Below are 16,370 nucleotides of genomic sequence, written 5' to 3' on the forward strand. Positions count from 1 at the left end.
TTAAATTTTCTTTCTGTATTTCAGTAAAACCTACTTGAATACACTTTGAAACAAGAGTACAACAAAATAGAATATACTTCAAATGTTGAATATACAAACTATTATAGTTCGTTCTGAACACTGGTACTTCCCTCTTAACTTCAACTAAAAAATTTACAGGTTTAGAACTACCTGACAAAAGCTCATGCTGGGTGTGACCTTTGAAGTGAGAGTAGAGCTGAAACTGAAATGTATGCACAGATGTCAAGGCTAAGTGAGAGAAACAGGCATGGTACAGCAGAAGGCAGAAAACCTGCTGCTACTTTGTCCACGATTAAGAAATTTAGACAGACTTTTAACTACCATACAAAATATGTTACATGTTATTCTATAACAATACTGTGCTAGGTACAAGGTTTTTAAAAAATCTGTTTTAATAAAAAAGCTTTACACAAACAAGCCATTAGCTTATTTCAAGAAAGATAACTGAAAATCAGTCTAAGGCTTTCAATTTGAATCTGCTTAAGCTGTATGATACAAAAATCCCTCTAGGCCTCTGTCTTCTTTTAGAAGCTCTTTAATCTCCTTTATTTCACTTCCTACAACACCTAGTAGCATAGTTTTTCACATAGCACCAGTTGAGTACTGTGGGCACACAGTAGTAATCGCTGGTTTAAAATACAGAAAATGCATCAAATTTGCCATTTGTGTAACAATGAGACTTTCCTCTCCCCCTGAAAACTAAAAACCAAGGCAAACCTCTCACACAGCTCTCTCTTAGTGTTTCAGGTCTTAGTGTAACTTGGTAACCGGTAGCGTAGTGAAATTGTTTGGTCCCTTTTCAGTCCCTCTCTCTTTCCTTCTCCATAGGTTCAGCTGTTTCCCAACTGGAAGAGGCAGTTTTTATCAGCATTATCAACGTGGTTTAATTCCCACTGAAACACGGGAAAATAATTTGTTTTTTTAAGAAAGTCTTTAACATATGCATGTTTATTAACATTCCAAAGCTCTCCTTTACGAGTGGCATCCACATCCCTCCCCCAGTTATGTCAGTATATTCAAAACCGTAACAGTTAGAAGTCCATGCTGGAAGAAACCTATTCTTCATTTCTCACATGTGATGATTCCTTCTGTTTTCATTGTTACAGGAAGGGCAATAGCTGAGGGTGTACTAACTACTACTACATGGGTCACAGTCTTGCTTCCATCCACTGGCTTCTCCTCTTTTACCAGCTGCAGCGTTTTCACTTCACATTCCTGTTTTGGAGCAGCTGTGTCTGATTTAACTTCTGGGCCTTTGAGAACTGCACTGATCACCCTGGGAGGAGTCTGGCCAGAGGCCTGCTGAGCAGGAACCGACAGTCTCATTACTGGTGTCCCATGAGCTATGGACACTGGGGTTAGTGCTCTGACAGCCAGAGGGGCTCCCACAATGTTGATGCTTCCTGACCCAGACAGGCCCGTTTTTGTCTGCAACTGACACTGCGTGAGCTGCGTGGCAGGGATTGTGATGATTTTGGTGGGCTGCATTGTGATTTTGTCTCCATTTTCAGCAGAGGCTGGCATCACAGTAGGGATTGTCTGGATTACCACCTTTGGAGTCGTTGCTGTGGTTGGACTTGTGCTGGTTATTAACGGTGACCCTGCATTTACTGACTGCACTGCCACGGTTGAGATTTTCTGTCCCAGAGAGGTCATGACAACAGGAACTTGCATTGCCACACGAACAGTCCTACAAAATAAATGTGTGTGTTTAGGCCAAAACACAGGGCACCATTACAGATGGCAACAAGGACACACAACTCTAAGAGATGGGTTTTTAACTGTCTCTTAAAAAAACCCAAACAAAAAAAAAGAAAAAGCCAAACCAGCAAGCAAAGAACCCAACCCCAAACCTTCTGCACATCTAGCAATAGACTTTGGAAATTTAACAGGCCCATTAACACAAACCTGGGAGCTGTTGTTACTGGGACAGTAGCAGTGGTAGTAGAAGGATGAGATGAGGATGTGTCATGAGCTGGTGAGGCAATATTCACAACTCTGGTGACTGCTTTTTCTGTTCTGGTACAGCTTAATGGAGAGGAATTTTTTCCTCCACGTGCAGAGGTTGCTGCTTTTAAAAGGTTTTCTGCAGATAAAGACACTCTTTCCAGGGACTTTTCATCTGTAGGCATTGACAAATCTTCATTGCAGGACTCACTTTTGTCATCATCTATGACAACTATATTTTTTGGCATCTCCTTAAACTGATATACAAGCCTCTGTCCTTCAACTTTTGCCAGGATTCCTCTTTGATAGTAGTATCTGCAATGAAAGTACAATCAAGTAGTAAGCAACACAGTGACAGGTTTTAAAGAGAACCTAATTCTGTGCTAACAAGAAAACCTGAAGTAATCACAGTAAAATCTGCAATGTAAGGAGGTATGGAAAGAAGTTGTTAGAACACACTGGGCAAAGGATCTGAAGGATCTACCTGAAAAAAAAAAAAAAAAATCTTACCTTTCAAATACATACTTCAGGAATTAAAATTGCAAATTTACTGGTAACATAAAAAGTTACGGGGACTGCAAGACTGAAGGATAAATCTGCAAAAGGGCAACATTTTTAAAATTTCAGAACCTTTAAATTTCTATGGGCAAAGTGAAGAATCAGATTTTAAATTAAAGTAGATAACTTAAGGATCTAAAAGTTTTTTACCTCAGAGCTCTTCCCATAGTCTCATAGTTCATGTCAGGTTTGTTTTTGTGTTTTCCCCAGAGTCTGGAGACAGCTTTTGAATCCACAAGTTTAAAGATTCCTTTCTCTCTCTGAGTCCATTTAATATACCGAGGACAGGTATTTTTATCCTGAAGAAGGTCCAAGAGGAACTCCCATAAGTACGTTGTATTTCCTATAATCAGAAAGCATTTGTGTGTTAGAAAACCACTTTTAAAGGTAACAGAAAGTTCTCCATATGAGCTGTGTTACAAGCCATGTTACACAGAGGATGTAACCTGCACATACTCATTCATTCTGTTAAGTTTAGTGAAGTTTCCATAAATATTTACATTCTGAAAGGAGCTAATCCAAGGGATCTGCTATACAGCATAGGAGCCTATTCAATCCAACACTGATTCTCAGTTCCTGAAAAGAAATTTGGGAGGTGGCTCCGAGTCAGTACCTATCCTTTCAGCAGGACGAGTGCTAGAATTTTCTTCTCATCTTTGATTAAACAGGGCATGAAAATGCCAGTATACTTTGACACTGCAGAACAAGAGGATGTAAATAAGTAGTTTTTAAAAGGCATACAACCTCCAGCTAAAAAAATCTCAACTGTGGTTAAGTTAGTCCAGGATCTGGGGCTCTGGTGACAGCCCCATGTTCAAACCCTTCCCAAACGTATGTTGCAGAGTGACCAACATCCTTCTAGGTGTAAAGCCAATCCAACTTCCTAAGAGTAAGTATTCAGAGGGCAGAAATCCCATGTACCTTTCTGTAATTAGAGGAATATAAAATGAAGTCAGGCTAAAGAATTCAATGCACTTGTCAGGTATTCAAGAGGTGCACCATCTTCACTGGAGAAATCCCAGGAAGGGGTTGACTATCAGGAATGTAACACAGGGTCTGTCTGCACTCTGACCAAGCCATGTGCATCTAGGAAGAGGGGAAGAGAGCCCAAAGGAGAAAAGCAGATCATGTTCCGATTTGTACAGATGGAAAAGATTCCTCAAGTTTCTGAGAAGGGAGAACGAAGACAGATCCACAAGAATAGTAACCTCAGACCATTAATAACGATTCTTTACCTCCAAGGACAGGGACCCAATTATACTTTTGTGTGTATGTGAAGAAAGGTCATGAATTCCTGAGATTTAATGGCCTAGCATAGCACTTGTTATGCCATGCAAAGATAATTAAAATAAATTAAGGCAGATTAGAGACCACTGTTGCAGATTTAGAGAAGTCAGCTATCTTTGAAAGTGTCAAGGGTAAAAAAGATCACAGGTTCCATCTTCTGGAAAAGTACTTCAGAGAAAAACTGTACAATGTGCTCCAAACAACAGCCAGTACTGACTCAAGAGGCACCAAAATCCAACTAAGATTTCAGAGACATCTGAATAAGACCTATATGAGGAAAGAGTCAATAAGAGAACTCAGGAATCTTTAAATCATCCTCGATTTTAGGGAATTAATCTCTGGGGTTTTATTCCTTAGCTCCTTAGAAAGGGAATTTCTGAGTGGACCACCAAATGCTGTAGGTCTGCAACAGAGTTTTTGCAAAAAATATAAGTGAGCTTCAGGATTTAGAAAGCAAACAGGAACTTCAAGAGAATAAACAAACTCTAGGACACAATTTAATCATATTTACAGCTGCCTCACTTTGCACCAGAAAGTACCCAGAACGCACAAAGGAAGGAATGCCAACAAGGGATCCCCTTTCCAAATATCTCTCCTTCTCCATGACTTAACTCTGATAGTGCTGAACTGTTCCTGATTTTCCAAAAACATGTTGCATATGAAATAGTCTACCTTTACAAGTGTTTTTTTAAAATAAGTAACAAAAATTAAATCCAGTTAACAAAATATTTTGCAAGAAATCAAGAAAAAAATTATTCCTTCCAGTTGTAATATAAAATATGGGATGAGACACTTAATGAGAACAAGAGACATATGTAGGCCATTAGGAAGGGCCATAGAAATAAAATAAGTTTAACAGAAAGCTAAAAAATCTCCCAAAAACCACAAAGCAGTACCATCTCCCACTTTATAAAACAAGAAGCTATAGAGCTGAATTCACCAGCACAAAAAGGAGAACAGAGAGAGAAATACAGGCCTCCTTTTCCAAATTATTTGTGCAGGAATCTAGGACCTGGGACAACTGGAAAGCTGTAATACTAAAATCTGAAATAGAAAGTAAGGTAAAGATTCAAGAAGACTACAAAAAAAGGAAATAATTAAACAAGGTATATTTTTAAATATAGCAGATACAAAATCTGTCATCTCCACTGAAGTCCACTGCTATACCAGATCTAAAGCAACTGTGGGAAATGTAGGGAAGTTGAATTAGTGTTTGCACTGGTTTCCATGAGCAAACATCTCCATGAAGTCAGTTCCATTCTTCCTTGCCTTACTGACAAACATGATGACTCAGGAGCTGCAGTCAGATAAAGAATTACGTAAACAGCAGAGACTTTCCTTTCAAACAAATGTCAAAATAACAGTGGAGCTGACCACTGCACACTCCTTCAGCTAGCATGCTCCAAGTCACTCAACTTTATTACTCCCAGCTATAGCAACATCTCCAAACAACTTTCAGTGCACTAAGTGGAGGAGAGATCCAGATTTTTCACCTGCAGCCAGGGAAAGAGCTGACACACTGCACACCACCTCAAAGGTAACCTGTGAGCAAATGACCCAGTCTGTCTTCTTGCTGAATGAACAGCAGGGGCTTGGAGTCCAAGAAAGGAACCTCTGTTTATCAGGAGAAACACTAGAAAACTGCAACTCTTCTGCATATAATTCTCCACTCAAACAACATAATCATTTATGTTTCCCCTTAAACTAAACTGAACCTATTAATCAAGAAATAGATTCCCACTAAAGTTTGTCAATTAACTAAGAAATCGTGCTGCCTCCACTTGAAAGCAAGTCTTACAGCAGGAGTTAATAAATTACGTGTGTAGCACCAAGCTGATACACAACACAAAAGACATCACAAGTCAATAACCACAAAGTAAAGAAAATAAAAAATAAGAAAGCCTATTAACTGTGGAGGGTACTAGAGGAGACCCCTAGAGCATACATCCTTGCACTAGATCTTGTATAAACATATTTGAAGACACTAATGAAGTCAGTACAATATCATCCATCACATCTTTAAAGAAGTACATACACTGCTATTTTTAAAGACTCAATGAATGAAAAAATATACCTTTGCCTTCTCTAGGTTTCTTCTTTATACCTAGATCTGGAGATCCATCAGATAAAGCTGACTGCTGGGTCTTGGGTTTACGGCCAGCTGCACATAATACATGGGGAAAAAGAAGAATTAATATAATGATTTTGTAAACTGATTTATGTTTTTTTAAGTTAGCATTTACCCTGTTGCTTCATTGCATGAACCCCAAGTCTATCATCTCACCAAATATATCCATATTTCAGACACCAGTGGTTACCCACCACAAAAGTCCTCTTAGAATACTCTATCCTTCCTCCACTTTGTGTTAAAATACACAACACAGAAACCATCTTCCTTTATGGCTTGTCAAAGCCCATTCTCTTGCTCCCTCTTTTCTTGATGCAGACCCATTTTTCTAAGAACTCACATTTCAGACTCCCATCAATCTGTCTGTATGAGCAAAGAGATCAGACCATCCAATCTATCCCCCCGTGTACCAACTGCACCATCCACAGCAGTGGACAACAGAAGTAAAATTTTGAGACTGCTCCTATAAAAAGCCATATGTACCCTTTTTCTTTTTCATTGGTTCATGGATATCAGGGGAAGTTGGAACAGGAGATACATCCATTTGTTCAGATTCCTCTGTTGATACTTCCACCACGGTTTCTGTGATCACATCAGGTCTCATGGCTGCATGGATAAATTCTGGGGTGGACACACAAGGAGGGACAAAAACTTCCACTGCAAGAGAAGAAAATAAGAATATATGATGAAGTTTCTACCTGATTATTTTAATGTGTCTCACATAAAATTATTTCAAACAAAGCATATGCAAAGGTGTAGCAAGTTCCTGCTCCAAAATCCTGTCACCTTGAAAATCAATCAAATTCCCCAAAACACACACTTGTCAGTAGTTTTAGGGAAAAACAAATTCTGCACCAATATTCTTCAGAACTAAACCAAACCTAAATTTAAACAAATTAGAGCTCCATCTTTTATCATTACTCAGATCTCCATTTCCTATTTTGTAGCTTTTGCATTTCAGTTTGATCATTATTTCATCCAACACATATTAAGTAACTTCACAGGTGACTTTAGTTTAAGAAACCATCAACATTAAGATTTGGTTTTTCAAACTGATAATACTTTGCAACACATTGGTTTTGAGTATTCTTTCTGAAATAGAAATACTTTTCCCTTAAAAAAACTCTTTAATTTAGCAATTTAAAATGTCAGATTCACAGAATCCAGAATGGCTGGAGTTAGGAGGAGACCTTGTCCAACTCCTTGCCCAAGCTGGGCCCCCTAGAACTGGTTGCCCAGGATCCTGTACTTTTTAATATCTCCAAGGATGGAGTCTCCATGGCCTCTCCAGTCAATCTGTGCCAGAGCTCTGTCACCTCAGTATTCCATGATGTTTAGGGGAAAAATTAATTTTAAATATGTCATTACTCTTCCCAAAAACCTCTCTATATAAATGATTTAATTGTTTCAGGGTGGAGAAATCATATAAAACTCAAATAAATCAATAGTTTGAAACAGCATACAGCTTTCCACAGAAATAGGTTTCCCACTTTTGCTTGTTTTACTGATTAGTAGAATGAGAAATGGCTCCCAGAGCAGAGACTGTGGCTGACATACCAGGACTCCTGGCATCTCTCAGGCAGGTAGGAGACTCCATATGAAGCAAGGCCTCTGCAGCTTCAATTGTCTTATCTGTGCAGTGCACATTACTGCCATGAACTGATGCTTCTACTGCAGAAGGATACAAAAAAATTTATAAGAACAGGTTACTTATAGAAGTCCACATGCAACCCTGTACAATTATACTTCTCAATTTTAAACATGAAAAACACAAGACTATCAGATGTCTTCACACCTTTTATACCTTCCTGTCAACAAAAATATTTAGGGAAGACATAAGACAAGCAGAACTGACACTGTCATTTCCTAGATTAGATTTCTGATTCATAAGCAAGATCCTCATTTCCATGAGGAGTTCAAGAGCTTACAGAAAGAGACTGAGATTTGTCTTCTGCCTTCAGATTAACCAGAAAAAGACAGATTGTGATGAAGATGATTACAAATTAATGCAGCTGAACAGAGAATTAGTGTCATCTCCAACTATTATCCCATTAAAATCTAAAGGTCACCTCTCTTCAAATTTTCAATTTATTGGATAAATATATATATATATGTCTATGTGTATACATATATATATATTTATATATATGTAAATACAAGACTAGTTTCTAAAACACATATGCTTTGATTTCTGATATTAAAAATAATTGTGAGTTCATTTTAGCAGGTTGTTTTTTAAATAAAAACAGAAAGCACAACAAACAGTATAAAGAGTGCTTTATGCAAAAACTAAGGGAAGAAGGTAAAAATAGTTTTTTTCAAGTTCTGCAAGTTCAGGAAAACTAATTAAAAATAATGCAACTTCAAGAAAGCACAATTAAGTTTGATAGTGTGCAGATCACAGCACCTTGAATACAGCAGCAACACTAAAAAAATTACAATTCTATTCACAGCTAACTCCATATTCCTCACCCTTGTAAAGGTTTTGAAAAGTGGTGACTGCAGAAACACCTGTTGCTCATTATCCACACTCTGGCCAAGGTAGCTGTCTCTCTTCAGTTGCTCTTTCCATTTATGGCCATCTGCTCTAAGCTGAACCACTCCAGCAAGGCAGCCAGCAAGCAGGAGATCTATCTTTAGCCTAAGCAGAGTCACCTATCTCTAGTATCACAGAACTAAAGAGGATTTGGGAATCACTCTCTATGAAAACTTCAAGGCACCTATGCTGTTACTGAAAATGTCTAAGAAATAACTCAAGGCTTGTTTAGTGAAAAGCAGGGAGATATAATGCCAGAGTTGCTTCTGACTTAAGGAAACACTGGATACACACAGATTCCCTGCAGGCTCACTTGAGGGTAAAAGCCTTCCAGCATACTGCAGTTTTTCCAAATGCAGGGATTAAAAAATTGCAAAACCTACTACCCAGTAGATTACACCCATCAACCAGAAGCTGAAAGTGGATGAAATGTGGAAGATACATAAATGCAAAATTACAGGTGACAAAGTTCTTGCTGAACCAGCCTGCTGCCCACCTGCTGGCTGGCTGATGGGATTCCTGGCACAGCCTATCAGCTATGGCCTGGGACGCTATTTAGAGGGCTTTATCTTGTGCAACAGTAGATGCCTGTTAAAGCTGGCATTCCAACACTGCTTCACCCCAGGCTGTGAACAATAAAAGCCTACCTAAGAGCACAGGAAAATCAGGAAAGGGTCTTTATTGTGCACTCTGTTCCTTGGATAACCAATGGAACCAGCACAAATTTTGCACCAGGAGCTCTTTCCCAAGCTGCAAACTCTGGATGCTCCCCATGCTTGGCCAAGAGTTTCCTTCCCAAGCAGCTGTTTGGGCATATCCAAAGCCAGAGGCCAACCACCTGCATCGTAACAGAGCAGCTCTGCAGGAAACCCTCTGCCCCAACATTCCTCTTCCTAAATAAAAGTTTCAGTTGCACAGAATTTGATGACTAAGTTTCCCTCACCTACCTGATAAAAAATTTCAGTGATTATCAGAATACAGGAACAATATTCATATAGTCATTAAAATGTATAAATTCTACAACACTACTGAAATTAGGAAGTCCAAATCAGAATTTAATATGTTATTATTCTAATGCATGCAATAAGATTCAAAGCATGCCAGCAAAGCTTCTCCAATCAGATGTGCCATTAGGTTCAGCATATAAAGGATTTTTGTAAAGAAATTCAAACTTAGTTGACAAATTTCAATTGTAAGAGGGTACTGAATTCACTACCTCCTAAATGCTTAAAAGTATACAAAATCCTCCTACAGAGAACAGTTTGGATGCTGCACCACAACTGAGAGATACTTAGAGGACAGGAACAAGGCAAAAAAGATAGCTGAAACCATCTATGTACTTTTGCAGTACTAGCATATTCTGCTGAAGGACCAAAGTGGAGGGAAAGGAAACACAACCAGCGTAAGGGACTAAGACTGCAAAACCATAACAGCAGAGCAAAGGAGCCACTCAACCTCTCCCCTAAGCAACCCTTCAATTTCCAATATAAACAGCACTATCTACTCCACAAAATACACACTTCACAAACGCTTTTCCAATGGGAGTTACTCGGGACTCCACTAAAACTGTCACCTAAAAAATATCAAGCAAAAAATAGTAACACTTCTGGCTTTGGCTGAACAACACATGCTGTCTGTCTATCATGACAGCTAACAAACTAACCTAACACTGCCAATAGGACAGCTATTAAAACATGTACTAAATTCAGTTCTATTACCAAGTTTCAAGTCTTCCCAGCTAACTAATTCCCCTTTACCCAGTACATGGTTTTAGCCTTAAAGGCATTTGTCTACCCAGTGACCATCAGGAGTTTGCATTTGCTCACAGGCAAATGTTTCCTCACCAACACAGGGGGAAGAAAAAAGGAGAAATGTCTATCTTAGCACAAATTTATGTAAAATATCTTTCTAACATGCTAGAAAATGTCTAGTCAGAGTGCTCAGATAGAAGACATGATAGCAAAAAACAGCTAAAGAAGACATCATAAAAGATGAAGTGGGGGAACAGGCTCTCTCAGAGAGGGGATAAGACAAGAAAAAAGCAGGCAGCTCTTCTTGCAGGTGACTAGATCAAGTGTCATCAACTAAATTACACTTGTATCACAACAGTCCTCACAAAAAAGATGGGGGGAAAGCAAAACAAAGGAGCAGGATTCCACAATTAAAAGAAGACAACTTCTCAAAACTTTGACACACAGGTATCACAATGGACAGAAACATTTCTAATCAAAGACTGAAATGTATCACTCGTTTCTCTAAAAATGCCCTATTCTATTTCTATTATATTTATGCTATCAATTATATGCAAGACCCCGAAGCTAAAACAGACTGTATTGTTTCAGCAAACAATGTAAGCTGTAGGTCTGTTATATTATATAATCATTTCAGCAGGAACTGTCACTTGCCCAAATGAAGTAAAGGAGTTTATGTGGATGGAAGTAAGTTTTCCACACTTTGGTAACTGAGTAACATGAGAACTGCCATTTACTGATCTAGAAAACATCAGACCTAACACCACCACTTATCTTCCATTCTTTTAAATCAAATCTCATCTTACTGCTTCTATGAAAGAATCTGAGTCCTTGGCACTTTATTTTAAAGTATTTAATTTAAAAACTTTTATCTATTTACAGGAAAAAAACCAACCTCAGAAAACAAATTCAAATCTAAAGTGCAAATAGATAACTAGGCTAGTTGATGTCTATCTTCACTTTCTACCCAAACAGTGTGTACAGTAGAATATTCAAGGTTCTCAACAGCTGTTACAAAATACCAACCTTGGTAATTAAATCTGACCGGGCTGTACTTTAGATTTACACAAAAAAAAACTACTGCCAACATATCCATTTGGTAACAATGTCCCCCCTTTTAACACAAGACTAACAAAATTAATGAAAGCAATTTATGAGACCAAAAAAATGGATTTAAATTTTCAAAATGGTATTCTTTTGCACTGCACTACAGACGCCCCCTTCCCCACCTTTAACCTGAAGTGATATCAATGTCTGCATTTACAAGGCCAATACTTAACTGTAGCACCTGCAATAGCTTACCCTTTAATACTATCAGGCAACCAAAGCAACATTTTAATGAAGACTTCACAATTCCAAGCATGGAAGTCAGTAAAGAGTGACTACCTATAAACTAACAAACCTCATAAAAGTTTACTGGTGCTCACATGATTGGTTTTCTTCAGCATTTAAAAGCAGCAGTGGAAGTTAGTAACAGTGCTTAAATGACATCTTAATTAAAAGCAGTTTACCTCTATAGGTAATACTCAGAAATCTTTCTGCATGCAAAACTTGACTGGAAAAGAAAGCATTCTTCAGTTTACTGCTTGTTTTATGGAGGACACTTGTTCAGAAACCAAAAAAAAAAAAAATTTGGGTTTTTCAGTTTTTCCCTAAGCCTGCCTCTGTTCAAGACTCTCAGCTGCACACAATTTAAGGATGATGCCTAACCCACTGCATAAAGGCAAATCAATAACAAAGATGAGAGCAACCATCTCAAAACACTTGCTTCACTGTGAGCCATATGTTATCAGCCCAATATTGACAGAAATATTAACTACAAAGCCAAAACATATCTTTGTGAAGTCATTTAGGAGTTGCTCTTACAAGTGGCAATTAAGATAACATTAAGCAGTAACAATTTTGGTCCATCTTACTTCCCACAGTTATTAAACACTGAAGTTTTGTCAACACTGAAACTAGCAGCCATGGGAAAAGGCAACATGTAATTACTACAATCCCTCAGGATAAAGAATTCCTCACTTAAATCCACGTGATATCATCTACACACAAAACGAAGTAAACAGATATGGTATCTTGATAGTATGATGATGGGAATACTAGACATGTGTAGGTATGCAAATATGGAAATAAAAAGGAATGAACTTGGGCTAATGAGATCAGTATGACAAAGGACATCAGAAAGAGCAACTCAAAGGTAATTCATTATTTATCCAAGGGCTCAATCTCAAGCAATCTAGTTACACTGACTTAAGGAGGTGTTGACACAACGATTAACTACTTAAACGTTCTATATACATGACAATCAAAAGTAAAAAACAACTCACTGAAGTCTGCGGCAGTGAGAGTGAGTGCAGAAATGAGAGTTTTTCTACGGCAAAGTGAAGCTATTGCTCCATCCTAGACCCAAGTATCAAAATGCTTAGGACCTACTCCCCTTCTGTGGCAGCAGAACAGTTCTTCAGTGCTTTGTAGTGGGGTATTTTGCATGTCTGGGGTGTGGGTCACCCCCCTCCAAAAAACCTTGTGTATTTTTCCACATTAACTAAAATAAACTATGCTGATTATGTGACTTGGCCCTTTCTGAAAGCATATCTTAATGCACTGATAAACAACAGAGCATTTACCTTTAGGCTTGTAAAAACCCACTGCCATGCCAATGCAAAGCTTGAGTCTGAAAATTCATGTGCAACTACTGCACAATGCATTACCTGTAATGCCTTACACTTTACTGTTCATGGTGCCATGGATTACTTTTAGAAGTTGTCAAGGCAAAAATAAAATAAAGTCTAGTACAACTTTGGTGGTGAACTGAATGCTTGACAGTGCATTTGAGGTTTGGGTCAGTTGTAACCTTGCCCGTACTCCAGGGCTTTACCACACTTGAAGACAAGTCCTGGCATCACTGGAGTATCCTGCTGTCAAACACATTTAACAAAACCAAAGAGGCCAAACCATGCAGGACTCTGAACGCAACCCCGAAAAAGCGCGACAGCTCGAGTGGGTAAATAGCCCGTGTCCCGGCAGCTGCGAGGTCTGACGGCGCGGAGGAGCGGCCAGAGCAAGCGCGGCACCCGCCCGGGCCGGCGGCAGGGCGCGGAATTCCCGCCGTGCCCGGGAGGGCGCACCCGCCCGCCTTCCCCCGCCCGTCGGGGGCGCCCGCAGGCAGCGCGGCCACGTGCGGCGGCGGCGCGGGCACTTCCGTGTTTACAGTCGGCTTCCCCCGGTGCCGCGCGCGCCCGCAGCGCCGCGCCGCCACTCCCGCGCCCGCCGCGCGCCCATTGGCGGCCGGCGCCCCCTCCCCCGCGCGGGGCCCCGGGGGGAACGCGCCGCTTCCGCTACGCGCCGCGCGTGGGGGAGGGGGCGCCGCCGCCCCCCCGCGCCGCACACGTGGGGCCGCGGCCCGGCCGCCGGCGCCTCCTCCCGCCCCGCCGCCGGAGCCGAGTTTAAAAGGGCACGGGGGGCGGGCGGCGGGATAGCGGGGGACGCGCGCGGGGCTGCGCCGCCCGGGGAGGGCGGCCCGCGGCCCTGCGCGCGGAGCGCGGCGGCGCTCGGCCTGCCCGCTCGGACGGCGTGGCGGCGGCGCTCGCAGCGGGCCGGGAAAGGCGGGAGGACAACAGCCTCGCGCACTTCCTGGTTCTCGCCGCCGCCTCCCAAACCCCGCTAAACTCCTCCGCGCGCCCCGCCGCGACTCCCGGCGAGGCGGCCGCGGCGGTGCCGCCCGCGCCCGGAGGCAAGTGCCGCGGGCCGGCCGCTACCAAGGTGATCACTTCCTGATTACCCTCCATTGCCTCCCGCCCGCCGCCGGAGCGCGCCGTGCGCCGCGTCTTCCCCCCGCCCGCCCCGGCCCGTCCCCGCTCCCGCCCCGCGTCGGCCCGGCTTGGCGCGGCTCACCGGCCCGAATGAGGAGGTCGAGCTGGTTCGTGGGCCCCTCATGCACGGACGCCGCCATGTTTACGCCGCCGGAACGGCTTCACATTGACGGGCGGGCGCGCGCAGGGGCCGGCGGCGAGGCGCGCTCCCGCGGGCGGGCGGAGCGCTCACCGCCACGGCGCGCGGCGGCGGGAGCGCTTCCTGCGGGGCGGCGCGCGCGCGGTCCTTCCGCCGCCCGCCCCAGACAGGAAGTGCCGCGCCGGCTCCCGCCGCAGCGCCGGGGCCGCCCGCGGGCGGGGGGAGCCGCCGGGCCCCGCCGCGCAGCCCGCGCCTCCCGCACGGCTCCGGAGCCGCCCCGGGGCCAGCGCTGCCCACACGCCTGCCGCTCCGGCTCCCCGCAGCCCGCGGCCGTGCGCGCCTCCCTGCGCCGCTGGCGCTTTCTGGCCGCGGCACACCGCGCACCGGCATGAGCCGGACAGTCCTCACTGACGCATTAACAGGATTTCTCCTTGACAAGTCCCTGGGGCACCTATGTTAGTAACAACTTGGCAGAAAAGCTTGCTCCTCCGTGCCTGCAATCCGCCTTATCTCCCTTAGAGTAACAGGGCTTATTCCAGTTAGCCAGAAGCCCCATCCATCCTTCATCTCGGAAAAGTTTCATTGCTCTCTTAATAAAAAAAAAAAAAAACCAAAAAAAACCAAAAAACAGTCCCACCACTTTTTAGGGTTGCATCCTCTCCCCCCAAAGAACACCTGCATTACCTGCCAGGCCCCTGACAGAGGCACCAGTCAGAATGCACTCTCCACACTTCCCACCCACTCCATGTGCTGATTACTCCTCTGGTTCCTATGGTGAAACTTCAGAGCTGCATGCAAAGAGCAGCTGCCCCAAGAAAAGCCAAGTATGTCTTACACAGAGCTATGCATGGGAATTACACACAGGTATTCCTTCCTTAAACCATACACACCTGAGTAGGCCTACAGTGTTAAGCCAAGGATCTTAAGCATGCACCTGCTGCCTACAGAGCCTTCCTTGAACAGATCTTCACAGCTTCATTAAAAGAATGTGAAGAAGTCCACCTGCAATCTGATAATACACAATCTCTTCCCCTCTCAAGTTTCAGTAGTCCTAGGACCTAGCTCAGAAGCAACAATCTAGAAGCAATTTTCCCCAACACTGAAATCACAAAACAGTATGCAGCAAAAATTAACTCCAACTGGTAAATTCAGTGCTTCAAACTCTTGACAAAGCCTAGTCCTCCTCTACACCTCTTAAGACATTATAGGAATACATTTTCATTACTGTATTTATACATAATATTTATAATGCACAAATAAAAAAATCAGGCATTTTGTAAACAGCAGTCATCTCTTCCTGGTTGTAAGGAATTAAATTTGTTCAGTGCCTCATCAGATAAAGAGCAAGCCCTGCAAGCAACATCATTCATTCTCACATTCAGGCCATGATATCTAAGGGTAGGTCTGTGCTAAAATTTTGCCAGTCAAGATTCCTCCACAGCCAGAAGCATGGACAAAAAAGGCAACTAGCCAGCTGTGAGGGCAAAAAGCTCTCAGGCAGATCCAGCTTTGCCAACAGCAGAGTGCTCCTGTCAGCTTTTGTTATTCAGAGAGGTGGAATAGCAGTACTAACAAGAATTCCTTCCATCAGCATATTTCCACTAGGGGACTCTGCTGTATTCTCCAGCAGAAAATTTCCTAGTGGAGACAAGCCCAAGGACAAGAAAAGGCATTTTAGGAAGGCACACACTTAAATGTGCAATAAAATTTAATAGTCATTCATTAGAACATCCTCAGATTGAAGTGGAGGCTTTACATGGTGTAGTTTAGCAACACCATAGCTTCAGCCTATGTACAGAGCACTGCAATAACCATGTAGTCCCATCACTTTGTCCTGTGTACCTCCTGTTGTTAAAAATTATAATTTACTCACACTTCAAGCAATAAAATACAGTTTAAAAGTTTGTTTAGATCCAGATCAAAAGCTGTACTGACATGCTAAATGCCTTTGAAGATCCACACCCATGTCAACAGGAGTTCACACTACCAGACTTTGGAAAAGGTGCACTTGTAGTTTTTTCGTTTTTTGATTGCTGTGAAATTCAGTGAGGATTGTTTACTGATTACAGCTTTCAGTCACAAACTGAAGTGTTTGACTCATACCAAATAAAGTTTTGCCTGAGATGTGTGGACTCCTTGAATAAGTGCATGCAAGAAACTGGCATTGTGTAACTTTTGACAAATCCCATAG

The 16,370-nt window shown here is 42.3% G+C and overlaps 1 protein-coding gene across 6 annotated transcripts in view; it reads right to left on the reverse strand.

Annotated features, from left to right (window-relative positions):
* Positions 1 to 16,370, reverse strand: part of ELF2 (E74 like ETS transcription factor 2) — a 32,301-nt gene continuing 15,931 nt past the window's right edge. For 5 of the 6 annotated variants that reach the window (XM_056489905.1, XM_056489904.1, XM_056489908.1 and 2 more), the window contains 6 exons: positions 7,499 to 7,612; positions 6,425 to 6,598; positions 5,888 to 5,974; positions 2,677 to 2,869; positions 1,930 to 2,283; positions 1 to 1,711 (listed from right to left, as the gene is read on the reverse strand). In XM_056489905.1, the coding sequence (XP_056345880.1) occupies positions 1,084 to 1,711; positions 1,930 to 2,283; positions 2,677 to 2,869; positions 5,888 to 5,974; positions 6,425 to 6,598; positions 7,499 to 7,612 (1,550 nt within the window). In that variant the 3' untranslated portion in view covers positions 1 to 1,083. Of the gene's footprint in view, positions 1,712 to 1,929; positions 2,284 to 2,676; positions 2,870 to 5,887; positions 5,975 to 6,424; positions 6,599 to 7,498; positions 7,613 to 14,122; positions 14,334 to 16,370 lie in introns of those variants that run through there. The other variant, XM_056489906.1, reaches the window with a different exon arrangement.

The sequence above is a fragment of the Oenanthe melanoleuca genome, chromosome 4 (assembly GCF_029582105.1).
Source record: "Oenanthe melanoleuca isolate GR-GAL-2019-014 chromosome 4, OMel1.0, whole genome shotgun sequence".
In the NCBI taxonomy this organism is placed as follows: Eukaryota; Metazoa; Chordata; class Aves; order Passeriformes; family Muscicapidae; genus Oenanthe; species Oenanthe melanoleuca.